A 16,412-nucleotide genomic window follows, 5' to 3' on the forward strand; every position below is an offset into this window, starting at 1 on the left:
TGTCGGTCTGAGCAGAGCCACGCACCCGGTGGGTAGTCACTTGGGCAGTCTGATTATCAGGACGGCAAGCCAGGGACAGTGCAGGGAGCCATTTGGACTTAGGGCTGTCCTGCCTTGCACGGCCACACAGACTCTGTCGGGAGACCTCCAGATGCTCAGTGCCCAGAGACGGCCAAGCCCTTGGACATCCAGCCTCTCCATCCTCCCACCTGAACGGCCTGATGGCAGCCTCCCAGCTGGCAGCACTGGGAGGAACAGAGTCAGGGGCCGGGCAGCTGCCCCTGACCGAGGCCACTCCCAGCTTCCTGTATTCTGAGGGCCAGAGGCTGGCGCTGGAGGCTCTGCTGAGCCAGGGTGCAGAGGCGTTTGAGGCCTGCGTGCAGCGCGAGGGGCTGCGGCCCTTCCTGAGTGGAGATGAGCTCCGGGGCCTGGTGGCGGCGGCTGAGGACTGGACAGCAGCAAAGCAGGAGCCTAGCAGGGCAGCAGAGGGAGCCACTGCCACCGATGGGGACTTGGGCAGCCTGACCTACTGGCCTGGACAGTCAGAGGAGCCGGTGCCCATGTTGCGGCTGGGCTGGCCGGAGGACTCAGCCTGGAAGGGTATCACCCGGGCGCAGCTGTACACCCAGCCACCTGGCGAGGGCCAACCGTCCCTCAAGGAGCTGGTGCACCAGGAAATCCAGGCCGCCCACAAGGTGGGGGCCTTAAGGGCCTAGTGTCCCTTCCTCAGACCCGGTCATCCTCACATGCCAGCCCCCAGATGTGGGAGTGAGTACACATCACTTGGGAGCCAGGCATTCTGAGCTGTGCCCTCCTGGAACTTGTGTGTCCACATTCCTGGAACCCAGGAATCCATACCTCCCAGCCCCCAGGACTTGGGCATCCACACCCCCCAGATCTCATCCTCTCCCTCTTACATATGGGGGGGTTCCATCTTCTCCCCAGGACCTGGGTGCCTTAGGCATCCATGGCCCTTGGACCTACTTATGACCCCCCTGGTCTCAGTCATCTCCTCTACCACTTCCACCACCAGGGTGGAGGTCTCCATCCTCCTTTCGGGGAGGGCCCAGATGTCTCCCCTGCAGCACCCCCTGGACAGCACTTTTTTTTTTAACAGTTTATTTAGTTGCATATTTTATTTATTTATTTCATTTTATTTTCAACTGCGTTGGGTCTTCGTTGCTGCGCACGGGCTTTAGTTGCGGTGAGTGGGGGCTACTCTTTGTTGTGGTGCGTGGGCTTCTCATTGCGGTGGCTTCTCTTGTTGTGGAGCACGGGCTCTAGGCGCGCGGGCTTCAGTAGTTGTGGCACGTGAGCTCAGCAGTTGTGGCTCGCGGGCTCTAGAGCGCAGGCTCAGTAGTTGTGGCACACGGGCTTAGTTGCTCTGCCGCATGTAGGCTCTTCCCAGACCAGGGCTCGAACCCGCGTCCCCTGCATTGGCAGGCGATTCTTAACCACTGCGCCACCAGGGAAGTCCCCCCCATTCTTTAACAATTTTTCTGTTACTGCTCCCATGCTAAGTACTTTATATGAGTTACCCTGCCTAATCCTCAGGAGGACTCTGTGGGGTTGAGACTTAATGTACCCATTGAGGAGATAGGGAAACCGAGGCATGGCAGATTGTCTCTTGCCTGTACGTGGCCGAGTGGGGATCTGAACCAAGGCTGTCTGGCCAGTGAGTCAGGGTTCATCACCACTACCTTTTTCCGCCTGCAAGATCCAGGCCTTCAGCACCCCCCAGTCCCCAGAGCTCGCCTTGGTGGCCTGGCAGGTCATCCCTCCCGAGGACCCAGGTGGGCAGCTGCCCACAGTGCCCTGCAAGGGCCTCCAGCCCATTGACCTCTGGAGCAGGGCAGCCATGTAGTAGTGTCACAGCTCAAGGGATACGGTTGCAGACATGTGATTGATGATAACAGTTTTCAAGCAGTTAGAGGTGTGGGTCTCGAGGAAGGGCTGTTTTCTTCTCATTCACACATAGACGCTGCATGAACATGCTGCGTGTCTGGGGGGTCTCCCCCTCAGGCTCCCTGAACATCCCATGGAGACTGGGCCCTTAAACTCTCCAGAGCACCTCACCCTCTGAATGTCCCCCTAAGCCCTAGGCTCCACCCACAGCCCCTCTCCCCACCCTCAGCTGGTGGCCGTGGTCATGGACATCTTCACTGACCCAGACCTGCTTTCGGACCTGGTGGATGCTGCCACTCGCCGCTGGGTGCCCGTCTACCTGCTCCTAGACCATCAGCAGCTGCCTGCCTTCCTGATTCTGGCCCAGCAACTGGGGGTGAACCCCTGGGCCACTGAGGTAGGGGCCTGGCAGGAGGGACCCCTGAGTCCCCAATGCCCTGGCACTGGGAGCATCAGGCGAAGACCCTTCCATAGGATCCTGGGTCATCGAGGTGGATGCCAGCTGAGAGGGTCCCCTGAGATGTGATGCCCATGACAGGGGGTGAAACTGGGGTCAGCCTTCTCATGGGGTCCCTCTGAGTCAGGAATATCTCAACAGACCCCTGAGGCCCTGGGGAAGCTGGGGCAGAACCTTCCAGAGAGTCATGGCCCACTTAGGTAGGACCAGCCTGTAGGGATCCTGAGCCCTCGGCACTGGGTGGAGGTCTGGGGGTTCAGCCTGAGTAAAGGCGTGCCTCCCCCACCCCAGAACCTGGACATCCGAGTCGTGCGGGGCTGCAGTTTCCAGAGCCGTTGGTGTCGGCAGGTGAGCGGCAACGTGCGGGAAAAGTTTGTGCTGCTGGACGGCGAGAGGGTCATCTCAGGATCCTACAGGTGCGGCTATCCCCCCCCTCACCACACTGCCCGGTCTCCTGTCCCCAACTCTCCCTCAGTGGCTTCAGACAGTAGTTGGCATCCCCTTTCCCAGACTCTCTTTCCTCATCTGTAAAATGGGTCTAAACCCCCTGCTCGGGAGAGGAGGCGTCCTGTAGCGGAACAGGCTGGCACTGGCCCTGCTGCTGGGCTGTTTAGTGGCTTGCAGGTAAGTCTTCATCTCTGTGACCCCTGTGTTTCCTCATCTGGAAAACTGGGCTCTCACTTGGTGTGTGGGAGTTTCCAAGCCAGGGGGACCTGGATTGAAGTCTGAGCTCTGCCTTGGGTGAGTAACTCCACCTCTCTGAGCATCTGTACAAAAATCAGAGCTGGTATGCAAATGGCCCAGCCCTCAGACCATCTCACGTCCCTCCTCTGCTCCCTTTGGGGTCTGATTGACCCAGGAACCTGGCTCCGTGACTTCTTAGTTCTGTGACATTGGGCCTTCCCCACTCTGAACCTCAGTTTTTCCCATCTGGAAAGTGTGAAAATAGCAGCATTTACTTCCTGGGAACAGCATGTCAGGGGGCACGTGGACTCCGGGTCAGATGGCCTGGGGTCAAATCCTAGCTCGGACAGTTACTGGCTGTGTGACTTTGCATAACTGACTTCCCCTCTCTGTGCCCCCGTTTCGCCCTCTAGACAATGGGATGGTTCAGTCAGTGCGTTTACAGCAAGGTTTCTCAACAGAGGTGCTACTCACATTCGGAACCGGATGACTCTGTGCTGTGGGGGGGGCTTTGCTGGGCTGAACTGCCCTCTACCCAGGAGATGCTGGTAGCATTCCCCCTTCCCCAAGTACAACTACGCAAACCGTCTCCAGACTTTGCGCGGTGCCCCCTGAGGGGCGGAAGTGCCCACTTGATTACCTTTGCTCTAGGCTGCTGGCTTTGAACCTTGAGCAGGCATCAGAATCACCTGGACGACTTGTTAAAAAAAAAAAGCAAACAGATTTTTGAGCCCTGCTCCTTTTCAGCCGGGCTGGAATGGGGCCCGAGAATTGGCATTTCTAGCAAGTTTCCGGTTGGTGATACTGATGCTGCTAGCCCAGGGACCACACTTTGAGAACCGCTAGCACCGAGACTGGGAGGTTGGTTTTTTTGTTTTTGTTTTTTTTTTAAAGGGCTTCAAATGCTTGGCTTTTTTATCTATCTATCTGTTTATTTATTTATTTATGGCTGTGTTGGGTCTTCGTTGCTGTGCGAGGGCTTTCTCTAGTTGCGGCGAGCGGGGGCCACTCTTCATCGCGGCCTCTCTTGTTGCGGAGCACAGGCTCCAGATGCGCAGGCTCAGTAGTTGTGGCTCACGGGCCTAGTTGCTCCGCGGCATGTGGGATCTTCCCAGACCAGGGCTCGAACCCGTGTCCCCTGCATCGGCAGGCAGATTCTCAACCACTGCGCCACCAGGGAAGCCCTTTTTTTCTTTTTTTTTTTTTTTTGTCTGCAACACGCAGCTTGCGGGATCTTAGTTCCCCAACCAGGGATTGAACCCCGGGCCCTTGGCAATGAAAGCGCAGAGTCCCAACCACTGGACCACCAGGGAATTCCCGAGACTGGGAGATTTTGAAGAGATTCCACGTTCCCAGCTTCACTTGGGGATTCAGTGAGATAACGATGCCTGGCACGGAACGTAAGAAGTGCTCCATAAACGTCAGCTGTCATTTATTATTATTTGTTTTTTACCATATTTCATAGACTCTAAGGTGCCACCAAAGCAAAGACACATCCTGATCAGAATGTGAAAAGATACGCGTCTTAGAACCAATGAAATACAACAGTACAGTCAAACCCATAGGGCCTGGTTCCCCACCACTAAATCAGGCCTGAGGATGCTTTGCCGAGCGCTGGGCTCTGGTGACAGCCCTAGAACGATGAGGCCAGGGCCACAAGGGGTTGTCCAGGGCCTCTGGCCATTTGACAGGGGAAGGGGGTAGAGGCAGGGGGCATGGGGGGGAAGCGCAGGCGGGAGACCAGTCCTGGGCCCTGCCCTCCAGGTTGGTCACAGCAAATGTTGGAGCAATTGCAGCGCGCCCAGCGCCAGGCCGGTGGTGGCCCGTGCCATCCGGCCGCCTGTGGGGTGGGGGGCCCCGTTACACAGGTGGCCGGTGCAGCAGTCGGTGGTGAGGCTGTAGGTGACGCCCATGTAGCTGACGGGCTCCTCGCGGCCACACGAGGTGGCCGGCACGCAGCCTTTGTTGGTGATGGGGCTGACGCCGGGGGCCACCCCATGGCCTGTGAAGCAGTCCTCGTCATCGCCGCAGCGCATGTGCATGCCGGGACAGATCGTGGAGTCGGTCAGCTCACAGAAGACGCAGTCCTTGGTGCCCGTCGTGCCTGGGGGCAGAGCCATCACCAGAAGCAGCAACCAGCCGAGGACCATGGTGGCCTGGCGGCGGTGACGGTGCCCAAGCCAGGCAGTAGGCTTCCTGGGCCTCCCGGAACTGCTGAATGGCACTCCTCACGCCCGCAAGGCTTGTACCCCTGGTTCTGGTCTCCCAGGATCAGAACCTGGCGTGTCCTCGGTTCCCAATGCTCCGCATCCCTCTCGGAAACTCTCGTGGGTTGTGACCACGGCTCTCCGGTCCTTGGGTCTCAGAAACTCCACCGGGATGGAGATGAGCCAGTGGCCGCTGCCTGACAAGAGACTTTGTGGAGCGGAATGGGGTGACCTCACAGACCCCACCCAGGGTTCCCACTGACTGCTCTGGGGGTGAGGTCATAGGTGGGGGAGGGGTGTCACAATCTGAGGGGCAGGCTGGCCGGCTGACCTGCTCAGGAGCAAGGACACTGCCACTCCACCTAGGTAAGGAACCTCAGACCAACTTTCATCGTCTCGGCCGCGAACTCATCCGCTCTGCTGGGCACCGGGTGCTGTCCCGCCACGTGCAAGATACACAGCCCAGGGCGAGCCTGTTTTTCCGATGGGCAAACCGAATGAAGCTCAGGAAGGAAAATTGATATGTCCAAGGTCCCCTGAGCCAGGACAAGAGTCCAGGTTCATTTAATTCAAAAGAAAGCATTTACTGAGCACCTGCTGTGTACCAAGACCTGTGCTCAATGCTTTAAATCACAGCCACTGTGGTCACAGGGATAGTAAGGGCACAGCTCACCACGGCTCGCAGGCTTTTAATGCTGGGCACCTACCAGGCCCCGGGCATGAGGCCTGACCCATGTTCTCTGATTCTAATCTTCCTACGTTTTAGCTCCACATTACAGATGAACAAACCGAGGCAGGGAACAGGCACACCTAGAGCCTGGCGCACAGCAAGTACTTAATAAATGGCAATTACTGTAGGAAGCAGCTGAGTCTTCAGTCCCTGAGGGTGTCAGAATCCCATCTCTCTCCAGAGGGGGAAACTGAGGCATCCCTCTAAGGGGACAAGGCAGAGGCCAGGTTTAAACTCGAGTCTGATTCCAGATGATCATTTAAGTATGTTAACTGATGTTGTCTTCACATCAACCCTCTGGGGTAGGTACTTCATTGTTCCCATTCTACAGAGGTGCACGTTGAGGCCAGAGGGATGGCAGGACTTGGCGGAGGTCACAGAGCCCGCCCTGGGACCAGGTTGGGGCCTGGTGATGGGGGCCAGACCAGGCTTCTGGGGCTGCTTGGAGATCCTGACCCCCACCTCTGTGCCCCCCAGCTTCACATGGAGTGACTCACGCCTGCACCGTGGTCTGGTGACCCTGCTGACCGGTGAGATCGCCGATGCCTTCAGCCGAGAGTTCCGGACACTCTATGCGGCCTCCTGGCCGCTCCCGCCCGCGCCCACCCGGGGTCCCTTTGTGAGAGCCCTGGGGGGGTGGCAGCTGGCCTACAGCCCGCATCGCGTGGCCCGCCACTGCTCCGTGGCCCCCCTGTCGCCGCCAGCACCGCCTGATGGCTCGCTGGCCCAACGCCTGGCCGCCTGCCGAGTCTCCGAGGGGTACAGGCTGGAGACCCTGGCCAAGCAAGGGCCAGCTCTTAGCGACATCCTGAGGAGTGTACAGCGTGCCCGGACCCCCAGTGGCCCCCTGGCCCGGCCCAGCCGCTCCCTATGGGACCTGAGCCGCCTGGCCCAGCTGTCAGGCTCTAGTGACGGTGACAATGAGGTGAGACCTGGTGGCTGGCCTGAGAGAGAATAGCTGGAAGAGGATAGAGGCATGTGAGCGCCTGCGATGTGCCTGGCCCCGGGGGTGGGGTGGGGAAAAGCAAAACTGCTCCCCTGCGTTCATAATTGCATCGTCCACTTCCTGTATACTTACTGTGTGCTGGGCAGGGGAGCGCCTGGTAACACTGGGCAGAGACCCCGAGAGCCCTGGGTGTGAAACCTGGCAAGACACACCAACTGTGAGAGCTCCGGGCGTGGGAGGGGGAGAAATGCCTTCTCTGAACCCCAGTGTTTTCATCAAGGAAATGGGCTGAGCTAGTGTCCCCATCCTCAGCTTGCTTGGGAGGAGGAGTCAATGAAATCGAAAGAAATGGAATAACCACCGTCATTACAATAAATTTCCAAAGGGGAATTTATTTTGATTTCCTGATATCCTCCCAGGGCAATGACGCGATACTCTTATTACACTCACTTTTATGGATGGGAAAGCTGAGGCTCAGAGAGGTTGTGTTTAACTTGCCCAAGTCAAAGCAACGATCTTTTGCGGGCACCTTGCCACGTGCCAGGCCCCGTGCCAAGCGCTTTCACAGAGGTGGTTAAATGTAACCCTATGAGGTGGATGTGATTACAGCTCTCCACCCACTCATTTCACAGATGGGGAAACTGAAGCACCAGGGAGGAATTGGACCTTAGCCCTGGTTGCCTCCCAGGCAAGACTTTTAAATGCTCTGCTTGCTGGCTTCCTGGATTTGAGTGTGCTAGGCGTACTGGGGAGGGGATTAGGGAAGGTCACGGGGGTCTCCCCTCCCTTCCCCTAGCTGCTTAGACACTGGGGTTCCAGCAGAGCCTGCCCCAGTTCTCTGGGGAACCCTGGGCGGGCCGTCAGTGTCCTCAGCTGTGAAGTGGGCTATGGAGAGGGTAAGAGCAGAGCCACATGGGAGAAACCGGTGGATTCTCCTTGGATCCAGACAGACCTGGGGTCAGTTCCTCTGTGAGCTGTGCCCCCTCTGAGCCTCAGTTTCCCCATCTGCTAAGTGGGAGCTCAAGCACTCTCTGGAGGGTGAGGGAGAAAGTCCCAGGAATCATCTCCCTCCACCCGGGTCAAGGGGAGAAGAGGGATGGGCAAGGGCCAGGTCCTCACTTCTCCCCAATCCTGAGCCGCCCTCACCCAGCATCAACTCCCTTGGCAAATATTTGCCCCCCCCATGAAGCTGCCGGCTGCTTCCTGTTCCTCCCCCACTGCAAAGCTGCGCGTGGCGATGCAGCTCCTTGCCCCTTCTGTAGGTCTGGGCGTCCCTGGCCTCCCCACTCACTTCCCTCCTGGTTCTGGAGACCCCCTCGGAGTTTCACACCCTCCCCTCCGTCATCACCTCCCTCCAGTCTCACCTCCTTCCTCCTCTGGGCCCCCAAGTGCCTCCTCTCACCTCCCTCTCTTTCCCTCCACAGCTCAAGAAGTCCTGGGGCTCCAAGGACACCCCAGCCAAGGCTCTGATGAGGCAGCGGGGCGCTGGAGGGGCCCCCGGTGGTGAGGCGGACTCCGGTCCGCTGGCCCCGTCCCAGCCCTGGGGTGGCCCCTTGCCTCTCATCCCTGCTCGCCGCCTCCACTATCCGTCCCCGACCCGAAGGTGGTTTGGTGAAGATGCTGCCTCCAAACTCCCAGAACCCAGAGGCATCCGGCAGCCAGACCGGGCCACCCAGCCAGGACTCAGGGGGCGTCGCTGACAGGAGCCGAAGCCAAATGGGGCTGGCCCCGTCCCAGGACAGTCGGACAACTGTTGCTCAAAGCCCCCCTGCCTCACTGTTGTACCTTGAACGAGGCTTCTGGTCTCAGTGTCTGGGAAGTGGAAGGGATTTTTTTTTTTTTTTTCTTTTCACTTGTTCTAGATAGAACTTGGGCAAGCCCGGTGCTCACTCTAGACCTCATTGTTACAGCCTAGAAAGTGGGCATAAGGTCTCCACTAGCTGGCATCCTAGAACAGCACACATCATGTTCCGGCCGGGTCAGAACTTCTCTGAGGAGAGGCCTGGCTGAGTGGCCCCCATGCTGGAATTGTGTGGAGTGAAGATGGGGCGTCCCTGGGGCTGAGGGGAGGCTTCCTGCACCTGCCATGCTCAGGAGCTGTGGGTAAACTGAGCTTGGCCGAGGAGAGGAGAGAACCCGACCAGGGGAGCCGAGCTGAATCATGAGGGGCCGGAAATTGGTGAGGACACGCCTGTTGGGGAACAGGTCAGGGCCATGGAGAGGGACCCAGCAGGTGCTGGAACTGTTTTGTGGGCGCTAAGGGGGGAGCTGTTAGGGCTGCCTTTTACCCCTGCTCAGAATAAAGCTGCTTCATGCCAGAAACTTGCATTTCCACAGTCTCATGGGAGACCCAGGAGTCCAGACCTGACCCCCTACTCCCTCAGACCCAGGAGTCCGGGGTCCCAACACCCTCCTCCCCAAGGACCCAGGGGCCCTGGTCTGCATCACTCTGCTTCCCAAGGATCCAGGAGTCTGGGCCGCAGCACCCTGACCGTAGGGCGGTCAGGTGCCCAGTGCTGGCCTCCCTTCCCCAACCTTTGCCTCTGGGAGAGGCTTCTAAATCACCGACCCCACTGGCGCGCCAGGTGGGTTAGCGGACCTCGCCCTCCCCAGGCCTTGGGTGCCCTGCTCGGGTCCCCACCCCGGCCTCGGTGGCCGGCAGAGGCGCCCCGTCCGCCCTCGCACGCCCCCTGCCGCCCGCCTGCGGCACGCCACCTCCAAGGCGCATCGAGGAGCCGGGGCAGTAGCGATGCGTTTATTCTCAGGGTCACGGGTGGGGTGGCTCGGAGGCCTGGTCTGGGCTGGGACTCGGGTCGGGACTGGGGTCGGGGTCCGGACCGGAGTCCTCGGGGTCCACGTCCCAGGGGAAGGTCGGCAGCCCCCGCATCCGCTCGCGGTAGACTCGGTCGAAGGCTTCGCTCTGCGCCACCGTGAAGTGGTTCTTCCAGTCACCGCAGATCCCTGGAGGGAAGGGAGGGACGGCCGAGGTGAGGAGTATCCAGAGCATCGTCCCCCGCCCCCAAGATCCCAGCACCTTCTTTCCCACCTCCTGGCCTTTGCCTATGGCGTTCCCTTTGCAAGAAGCGCTGTCCTTCCCCCGGCCCCCTCCATCTCCATTTTTGCCCCTTTCCCTCCTGCGATGATGGCTGACACTTACTTACACTGGCCACCAGTCGCCTGGCCAGACCCCTGGGCGCCATTCTTAACCCCCTCCCTCCCTCAGCTTCCTCCTGCCCTACTCCTCCCTCCAGCAGACCTCCTACCTTCCTCCACCGACCTCTTAAATCTCTACCCAGAACATCCGCCTCCTCACCTAGCATTCCTGCACATCCTTCCCAGCCCCTGTATCACCTCCCCTGTGCCCTGTCCCTCACCTCCCTTGCTAGAACAGGGCTTCCTCTCTCCAGTGTTCCAACGCCTCCACTACCTTCAGTATTGCTCTGACACTGGGAACCAGTGCTTTCCCTGCACTTAGTGGGGAAAGGGCATGCTGACGATTTGCCAGGATTCACTCCTTAGCCCCTCACAGCAACCGAGAAGGTAAGGGGCATGACTTGCTAGTTCTCTGTGCCCCGAGGTGAGCACTCAGATCCCTCAAGTTTCTTATAGCATGGGATAACCAGGGCCACTAGCCTTTACCTGGAATCCTGGGGCCAAAGTCATTTGGATCACAGTATTTTTTTTTTAACATCTTTATTGGAGTATAAATGCTTTACAATGTTGTGTTGGTTTCTGCTGTATAACAAAGTGAATCAGCTATACGTATACATGTATCCCCATATCCCCTCCCTCCCACCCTCCCTATCCCACCCCTCTAGGTGGTCACTAAGCACGGAACTGATCTCCCTGTGCGACGCAGCTGCTTCCCAGTAGCTATTTTACATTTGGTAGTGTATATATGTCCATGCCACTCTCTCACTTCGTCCCAGCTTACCCTTCCCCCTCCCTGTGGATCACAGTATTTTGAATTTTAACAAATATACCACATTACATGACACCCCTAGTGAGGTCTGGGGGGCTCCCTGTGGTGGGCTGAATAATGAGCTCCCACCAAGATGTCCACGACCTAACCCTTAGAACCTATGAATATGTGACCTGACACGGCAAAAGGGACTTCGCAGATGTGATTAAGTTAAAGATCTTGACGCTTAATGGCAAACATCCTTATAAGAGGATGCAGGAGGGTCAGCGTCAGAGAGTAGAAGATGTTTTTGAAGGTGGAGGAAGGGGCCATGAGCCAAGGGATGCAGGCGGGTCTGGAAACTGTAAAGGCCGGGAACCAATTCTCCCCTAGAGTCTCCAGAAAGAACACGGTACTGACACTTTAATTTTAGCCCAGTGAGGCTGATTTTGGACCTCTGACATCCAGAATGGTAAGGGAGTGAATGTGTGTGTGTGTGGTTTTCTTTTTAATCTTTTCTTTTTTTGGCTGCACCATGTGAGATCTTAGTTCCCCAACCCCGGGGCCACGGCAGTGAGTCCTAACCACTGGACTGCCAGGAAATGCCCTGAATGTGTGTGGTTTTTTAAGGCACAAAGTTTGTGGTATTTGGTTCCAGCAGGAATAGAAAACTAATACACTCCCACCCTCAGCCTGTAATCCAACACTTGAATATTTCTGGGGTGAACTTTAATGCTAAGAAGGATTCACAAGGACTCCAGATAGCCTCATAGCGTTCAGAGCTGGCTATGGCAACGCCTTGATGCGTTTTCTTCCATGGGGAGCTCTCTGGGAGTGGTGGGTCTGAGACGGCAGGCACACCCGTAGCACCAGCTGTGTGCCAGGCCCCGTGCTAAGCCCTGTGTGTGGATTCATGGGTCCACAGTGACCCCATGAAGGCAGCTCTGTTGGAGCATCCCCATGTAACAGCTGGGGAAACAGGCCCAGAGAGGTTAAATAACTTGCCCAAGACACACAGCCAGGCAGTGGCCTAATGGGGCTTGGAACCCCAGAGTCCCCTCACCTTTCCGGAGGAAGGCACCGTGGCTCTGGTCCAGCAGGCTGGGGGGCAGCAGGGAGAAGTTGGACATGGTGTTGGCTTTCATGGCTTTGAAGGCCGAGTGCGCCACGACGGACTCCAGCGCTTCCTCGCCCAGCGGCCGGCCCAGGAACTGGCAGATGCGCTGCACGGAACTGTGGAGATCCTGGGGGCAGGGGAGGGGGGTCAGGGGATGAGTCAGCGGAGGGAGGGGAGCCCAGACCAGGAAGGAGCATCAGTCCCAGAGTTTATTTGCCTGACTCCCAACCCAGACCTGGAATCTGGGTGATTCTGCCTCTTTGCCTCAGTTTCCTTACCTCCAAGCCAAAGGGTTGGGCTATGGCCTCTGAAGGTTTTTGACAGTGTGGGGTTTTGGAGGGTTCTGTGGGTAGGAGGGAAGGGGTTGGCCTGGGTCAGAGGTCACAGCAGGGGGCAGAGGTCAGTCCAGCATCTTATGGAGAGTCACCCTCTTTCAGGTTTGAAACAGGTGTCTGTGCCCCAAACCTGCCCCCCACCCCAGGTCCCCATCCCAGAGCAGCCCCATCATTCACCCAGAGCCAGACTCCTGGCCCGACCTAACCTCCCCTTGCCCCTTCCCCCTGTTGCCCCTGTCAGTCAACAGCCCCGTCTCTCCTGCTTCAACTGTCTGCCATATCCCCTCCTCTGTGTCCCCACAGCCCCTAGCACTGGCCAGGCCTTGTCATCTCCCTCTGGACCCTCGCCTCACCCTCCTCCCCGGCCTCCCTGCCTCCAGTCCCTCATACCCAGAGCTCACCCTGCCCCTCCCCTGTTCCCAGCCCTCCTGTGGCTTCCCAGGGTCCCAGTCCCCAGGCCTGGCTTTTAAGGACAGGCATGGCCTGGTCTTTCCTCTCCTTCCCTGTGCTTTCCTCCCTGCAGGCCTTGGCACGGGGCTGCCAGGAAAGCCCTGCACCACCCTTCTCCACCTGGTGAACTTACCCATTCAGATGCAGCTCAAGTATCACCTCCCTCATGACTGATGGTTCAAGCCACTGTGGATTAAGCACCTACTGTGTACCGATCTCTAGTCCAAGCCCCTCGTGTATTTTGCCAATCCTCCCAATAGCCTGGCAGAGGGGTATCATTACCCCCATCAGTAAATGGAGGCCCAGAGAGCGGAAGACACTTTCCAGGGTCACACAGCCAAGGAGGAGCTCAGATTTGAGTCCCCAAAGCCCACAATCCTCTCTTCTATCTCCCTGACTTCCCTGATACGCAGCGCCCGGCACAGTCAGCCTTCTGGTCAGTTCCACCGACCCCACGGCCCTGATTTTCCAGGTCATTCTTGGTTTCATAAGCCTCCATCCCTTTATCCTCTTGAACCACTGACGTGACCCAGAAATACTAACATGTTGGCAGTTCCTCACACTCAGGGGCAGCCCAGAAGCTCGGTCAGGCTGCGTGGCCCAGTTTTTGGTTCAGAGAACAAAGCTTGATGGAAAACACAGGGGAGGGGTGATGCCGAAATCTTTTCTAGATCTTTCCATCAAAAGAGATTTACCAGGGTGGAAAAAAAAAAGCCAAACCCATGGGGTCTGCAGTGAAGAGCTATGCGCCTCAGGCAGTTTCTCAACGCTCTCGAGGTTATAAGCCCCCACTTTCCTCCTCTATAAAATGGGAGCGATAATAATATTGGGGTGAACCATTTAAAATTACCATATTTTGCAGTTTGAGAGGCGGAAACATTGGCTATTATGGTTATTATTAATCGATAGGCCCTTGCTCAGAACCTAATTACTCTTACTTTGGCACACTATACTAACACTTTGCTGTACCTTGTCAGACGGTTACAATATGCCAAAGCCAGGTACTGTGGTCCTTAACAACCCTCTGAGCCAGCATTTTCCACCCATTTTAAGGATGAGACCTCTGAGGCTCTGAGATTTTAAAGAGGATTTCAACGGCTTTTTGAACACCAAAATCCAGGCTCTTTCTGCTACACAAAGTACCAGCAAAAAGGAGGATACGAAAAATACATGAAATGCACACACAGGAAGAGAAGGTGTCTGGGGCCGTTGGTGAAGGAACACGTATTGGGAACCGCTTAGATTCCCAGCCTCTCAGAACAGATCTTTGTTAAGAACATAGAAGAGTTGGACACGTTCACTGTGGATTGGTCCATCTGGAAGCCCAGCGTCCTCCTTACAGCCGGGCAAAGTCGTAGTCATTCTGCATGGTCCCTTCTTCCAGGCAGCCCTTCCTGATTGCCCCAGCCAGAAGGCCTCTCTGTCCCAGGTGCCTGCCCCAGGGATGTTTGACGGGGTCCAGACAGGCTCCCCGTCTGCCTCCAAAGGCTGTCTCCTTCCACTGCTTCCCTCTGCCTTTCAGGTCACAACCATAGTGAAACCATCATCACTTCCCATGGGTCACAGTTTTGTATCGTCTCATTTAACCTATCACGTCCCCTGCTCAGAGGCCACCTGTAGCTCCCACCTACTCAGAGAAAAGCCAAAATCCTCACTGTGGGTCCCATCCCCTCTGTGCCTTCATTTCCCACCCTACCCCCTCTCAGCTCTGGCCACTCCAGCCTCTTTGCTCTCCTTGGAACACATCAATCACACTCTCACCTCAGGGCCTTTGCACTGGCTCTTCCCTCTGCCCGAAACACTTTTCCCCAGATAGCTCCATGGCTCTCCCCTGACCACCGTTCTGAAAATCGTGCCCACACACATTCCGAATCCTCCTTCCCCACTTGCCTTTTCTCCTTAGCTCTCTGCCATCTGGGAAGGGGAGCTGGAGGGCGTGAAGAAGGGAGGAGTGAGGGGGCGCTGGGTGGAGGTGCGGGAGGGGGAGTCACCTGCTGCAGCTCCTCGTAGGTGATAAACAAGAAGTTCTCTTTGCCCTGCATCCGAATCCAGCCCTTAATGTGGTCGAACCAGGAGCCGAACTGCACTGAGGGCAGAGAGACAGGCAGGGTGAGGGATGGGCAGCTGGGTCACCCCCCGCTGGGGCTCAGAGGGGCCCAACTAGCCCCACATGGCCCCAGGCTTTGGCCCCTTAGAGCTGTAGGCCTCCCTCCAAGCTCCCCATCCCTGCCTCTCCCCAGCTCCTTCTTATCCCTCCTCTGTCCACTAGGGGCTCCCCCCACCTCACTCTGCCCCAGTCCTCACCTTCGCCTTTGAGGAAGTTCTTCAGGAACTGGTCAGGCGTGCCAGGGTCCTTCAACTGCCTGGCGATCTTGGAGTAGTGATAGAGCGAGACCACCACGTCCCGGGGGTTCCGGCCCATGTAGATCACCTGTGTGTGGGTGTTGGGAAGAGGGGAGAAGATGTCAGACCCCGAGGTTTCGTGCCCGCGAGACCTCTCTCTCCTGATCCTGCAGCAGGATGGACTCAGGGTAGACTTCTCAAGGGACTTCCTAGCCAGTGGGAGTTCAGATCAGTTCACCTCAATCCACAGGAGAGGAGAGCTCCCTCCAACCACATTCTAGGAAAAGAGAGGGACTGTTTCAAGACCAGGTGGAGGGACAGTTTGGCTTCAGGAAATAAAGAGTGGAGGAGGAAGGCCTGGGGTTCAGGGTAGGGGAGATCATGGTGAGGGGTGTTGACCAAGAGAAGGACAGCCACTCTTCCTTCCCATTCCTGCAGAGGAGGCCCCAGCCTCCTCCCTTGCCTCCCAGCCTCCACACAGCCCCAGAGGGTCTTTCTGTACCCAGAGCTGACTGTGCCCTCCTCGGCTCTCCAGCGCCCCAGAGTGGAGTCCCAGACCCTGGGTCTGGCATTCAAGGCCCTGATGACCTGGTTCAAATCTGTTTACCGGCTTGATAGTCCACAACTAACCCCACTCCAGCCGCATCAGATCTGTCCTTCCCCAGGACCAAGGTCAGCCACCCAGGTGGTCAGCCATGGCTATGTGGCCAACCTCCAACAAGAACCCTGCATGCCGAGGTTCGGGTGAGCTTCCTTGGTGATACTCCGTGTGTGTTGTCACATGTCATTGCTGGAGGACTGAGCACTGTCCATGCAACTCCACTGGGAGAGAGATAACTTGAAGCTGGTGGCTGGTCTCACCCTCCCCCAGGCACCTCTTCCTTTCATCTTTTTTTTTTTTTTTTTTTGCCTCGCCACACGGCCTGTGGGATTTTAGTTCCCTGACTGGGGATTGAACCCGGGCCCTAGGCAGTGTGAGCACAAAGTCCTAACCACTGGACCGCCAGGGAATTCCCACCTCTTCCTTTCATTGACCTTAATCTCTATCCTTCCTCCGTGATAAGCTATAATCGTGAGTATAACAGCTTTGCTGAGTTCTGGGGTCCTTCTAGTGAATCACTGAGCCTGAAGGTGGTCTTGGGGACCCCTAGATTGCAATCTGATCTCTTCTCTGTCTATACTCACTTCCTTCCTTGGTGATCCCACCAGTCTCCTGGCTTTAATTTCTCTGTCTCTGTCTCTCTGTCTGTCTCTGTTTCTCTCTGTCTCTGTCTCTCTCCATATATATATATACACATCTCAATAGGTTGCAAATAGATGTGTCCAGCCCACATCTC

The 16,412-nt window shown here is 57.1% G+C and overlaps 3 protein-coding genes across 3 annotated transcripts in view; 1 reads left to right on the forward strand and 2 right to left on the reverse strand.

The window, feature by feature from the left end:
• Positions 1-221: 221 nt before the first annotated feature.
• On the forward strand, positions 222-8,629 carry FAM83E (family with sequence similarity 83 member E). The gene is made up of 5 exons (XM_032613391.1): positions 222-695; positions 2,135-2,302; positions 2,654-2,778; positions 6,461-6,908; positions 8,354-8,629. The coding sequence occupies exons 1-5, from the start codon at positions 222-224 to the stop codon at positions 8,627-8,629; spliced, it is 1,491 nt and encodes a 496-aa protein (XP_032469282.1).
• SPACA4 (sperm acrosome associated 4) lies at positions 4,816-5,196 on the reverse strand. The gene has a single exon (XM_032614250.1). It carries the CDS (start codon positions 5,194-5,196, stop codon positions 4,816-4,818), a length of 381 nt encoding a protein of 126 aa, XP_032470141.1.
• A 1,034-nt stretch (positions 8,630-9,663) lies between the features above and the next one.
• SULT2B1 (sulfotransferase family 2B member 1) overlaps positions 9,664-16,412 on the reverse strand; it is a 34,006-nt gene continuing 27,257 nt past the window's right edge. Inside the window, exons 4-7 of the mRNA XM_032613608.1 lie at positions 15,037-15,163; positions 14,724-14,818; positions 11,894-12,074; positions 9,664-9,890 (exon numbers count right to left, since the gene is read on the reverse strand). Of these exons, the coding sequence (XP_032469499.1) occupies positions 9,697-9,890; positions 11,894-12,074; positions 14,724-14,818; positions 15,037-15,163 (597 nt within the window). The 3' untranslated portion in view covers positions 9,664-9,696. The remainder of the gene's footprint in view (positions 9,891-11,893; positions 12,075-14,723; positions 14,819-15,036; positions 15,164-16,412) is intronic.

Source organism: Phocoena sinus, chromosome 19 (assembly GCF_008692025.1).
Source record: "Phocoena sinus isolate mPhoSin1 chromosome 19, mPhoSin1.pri, whole genome shotgun sequence".
NCBI lineage: Eukaryota > Metazoa > Chordata > Mammalia > Artiodactyla > Phocoenidae > Phocoena > Phocoena sinus.

What these genes read in the sequence shown, in the direction of transcription:
- FAM83E (XM_032613391.1), top strand. Translation starts at nt 222, where the DNA reads ATGGCAGCCTCCCAGCTGGCAGCACTGGGAGGAACAGAGTCAGGGGCC. An exon ending in AAATCCAGGCCGCCCACAAG is followed by an intron (nt 696 to 2,134) that starts GTGGGGGCCTTA and finishes CCCCACCCTCAG; the next exon opens with CTGGTGGCCGTGGTCATGGA. An exon ending in GTCATCTCAGGATCCTACAG is followed by an intron (nt 2,779 to 6,460) that starts GTGCGGCTATCC and finishes TGTGCCCCCCAG; the next exon opens with CTTCACATGGAGTGACTCAC.
- SPACA4 (XM_032614250.1), bottom strand. Translation starts at nt 5,196, where the DNA reads ATGGTCCTCGGCTGGTTGCTGCTTCTGGTGATGGCTCTGCCCCCAGGC.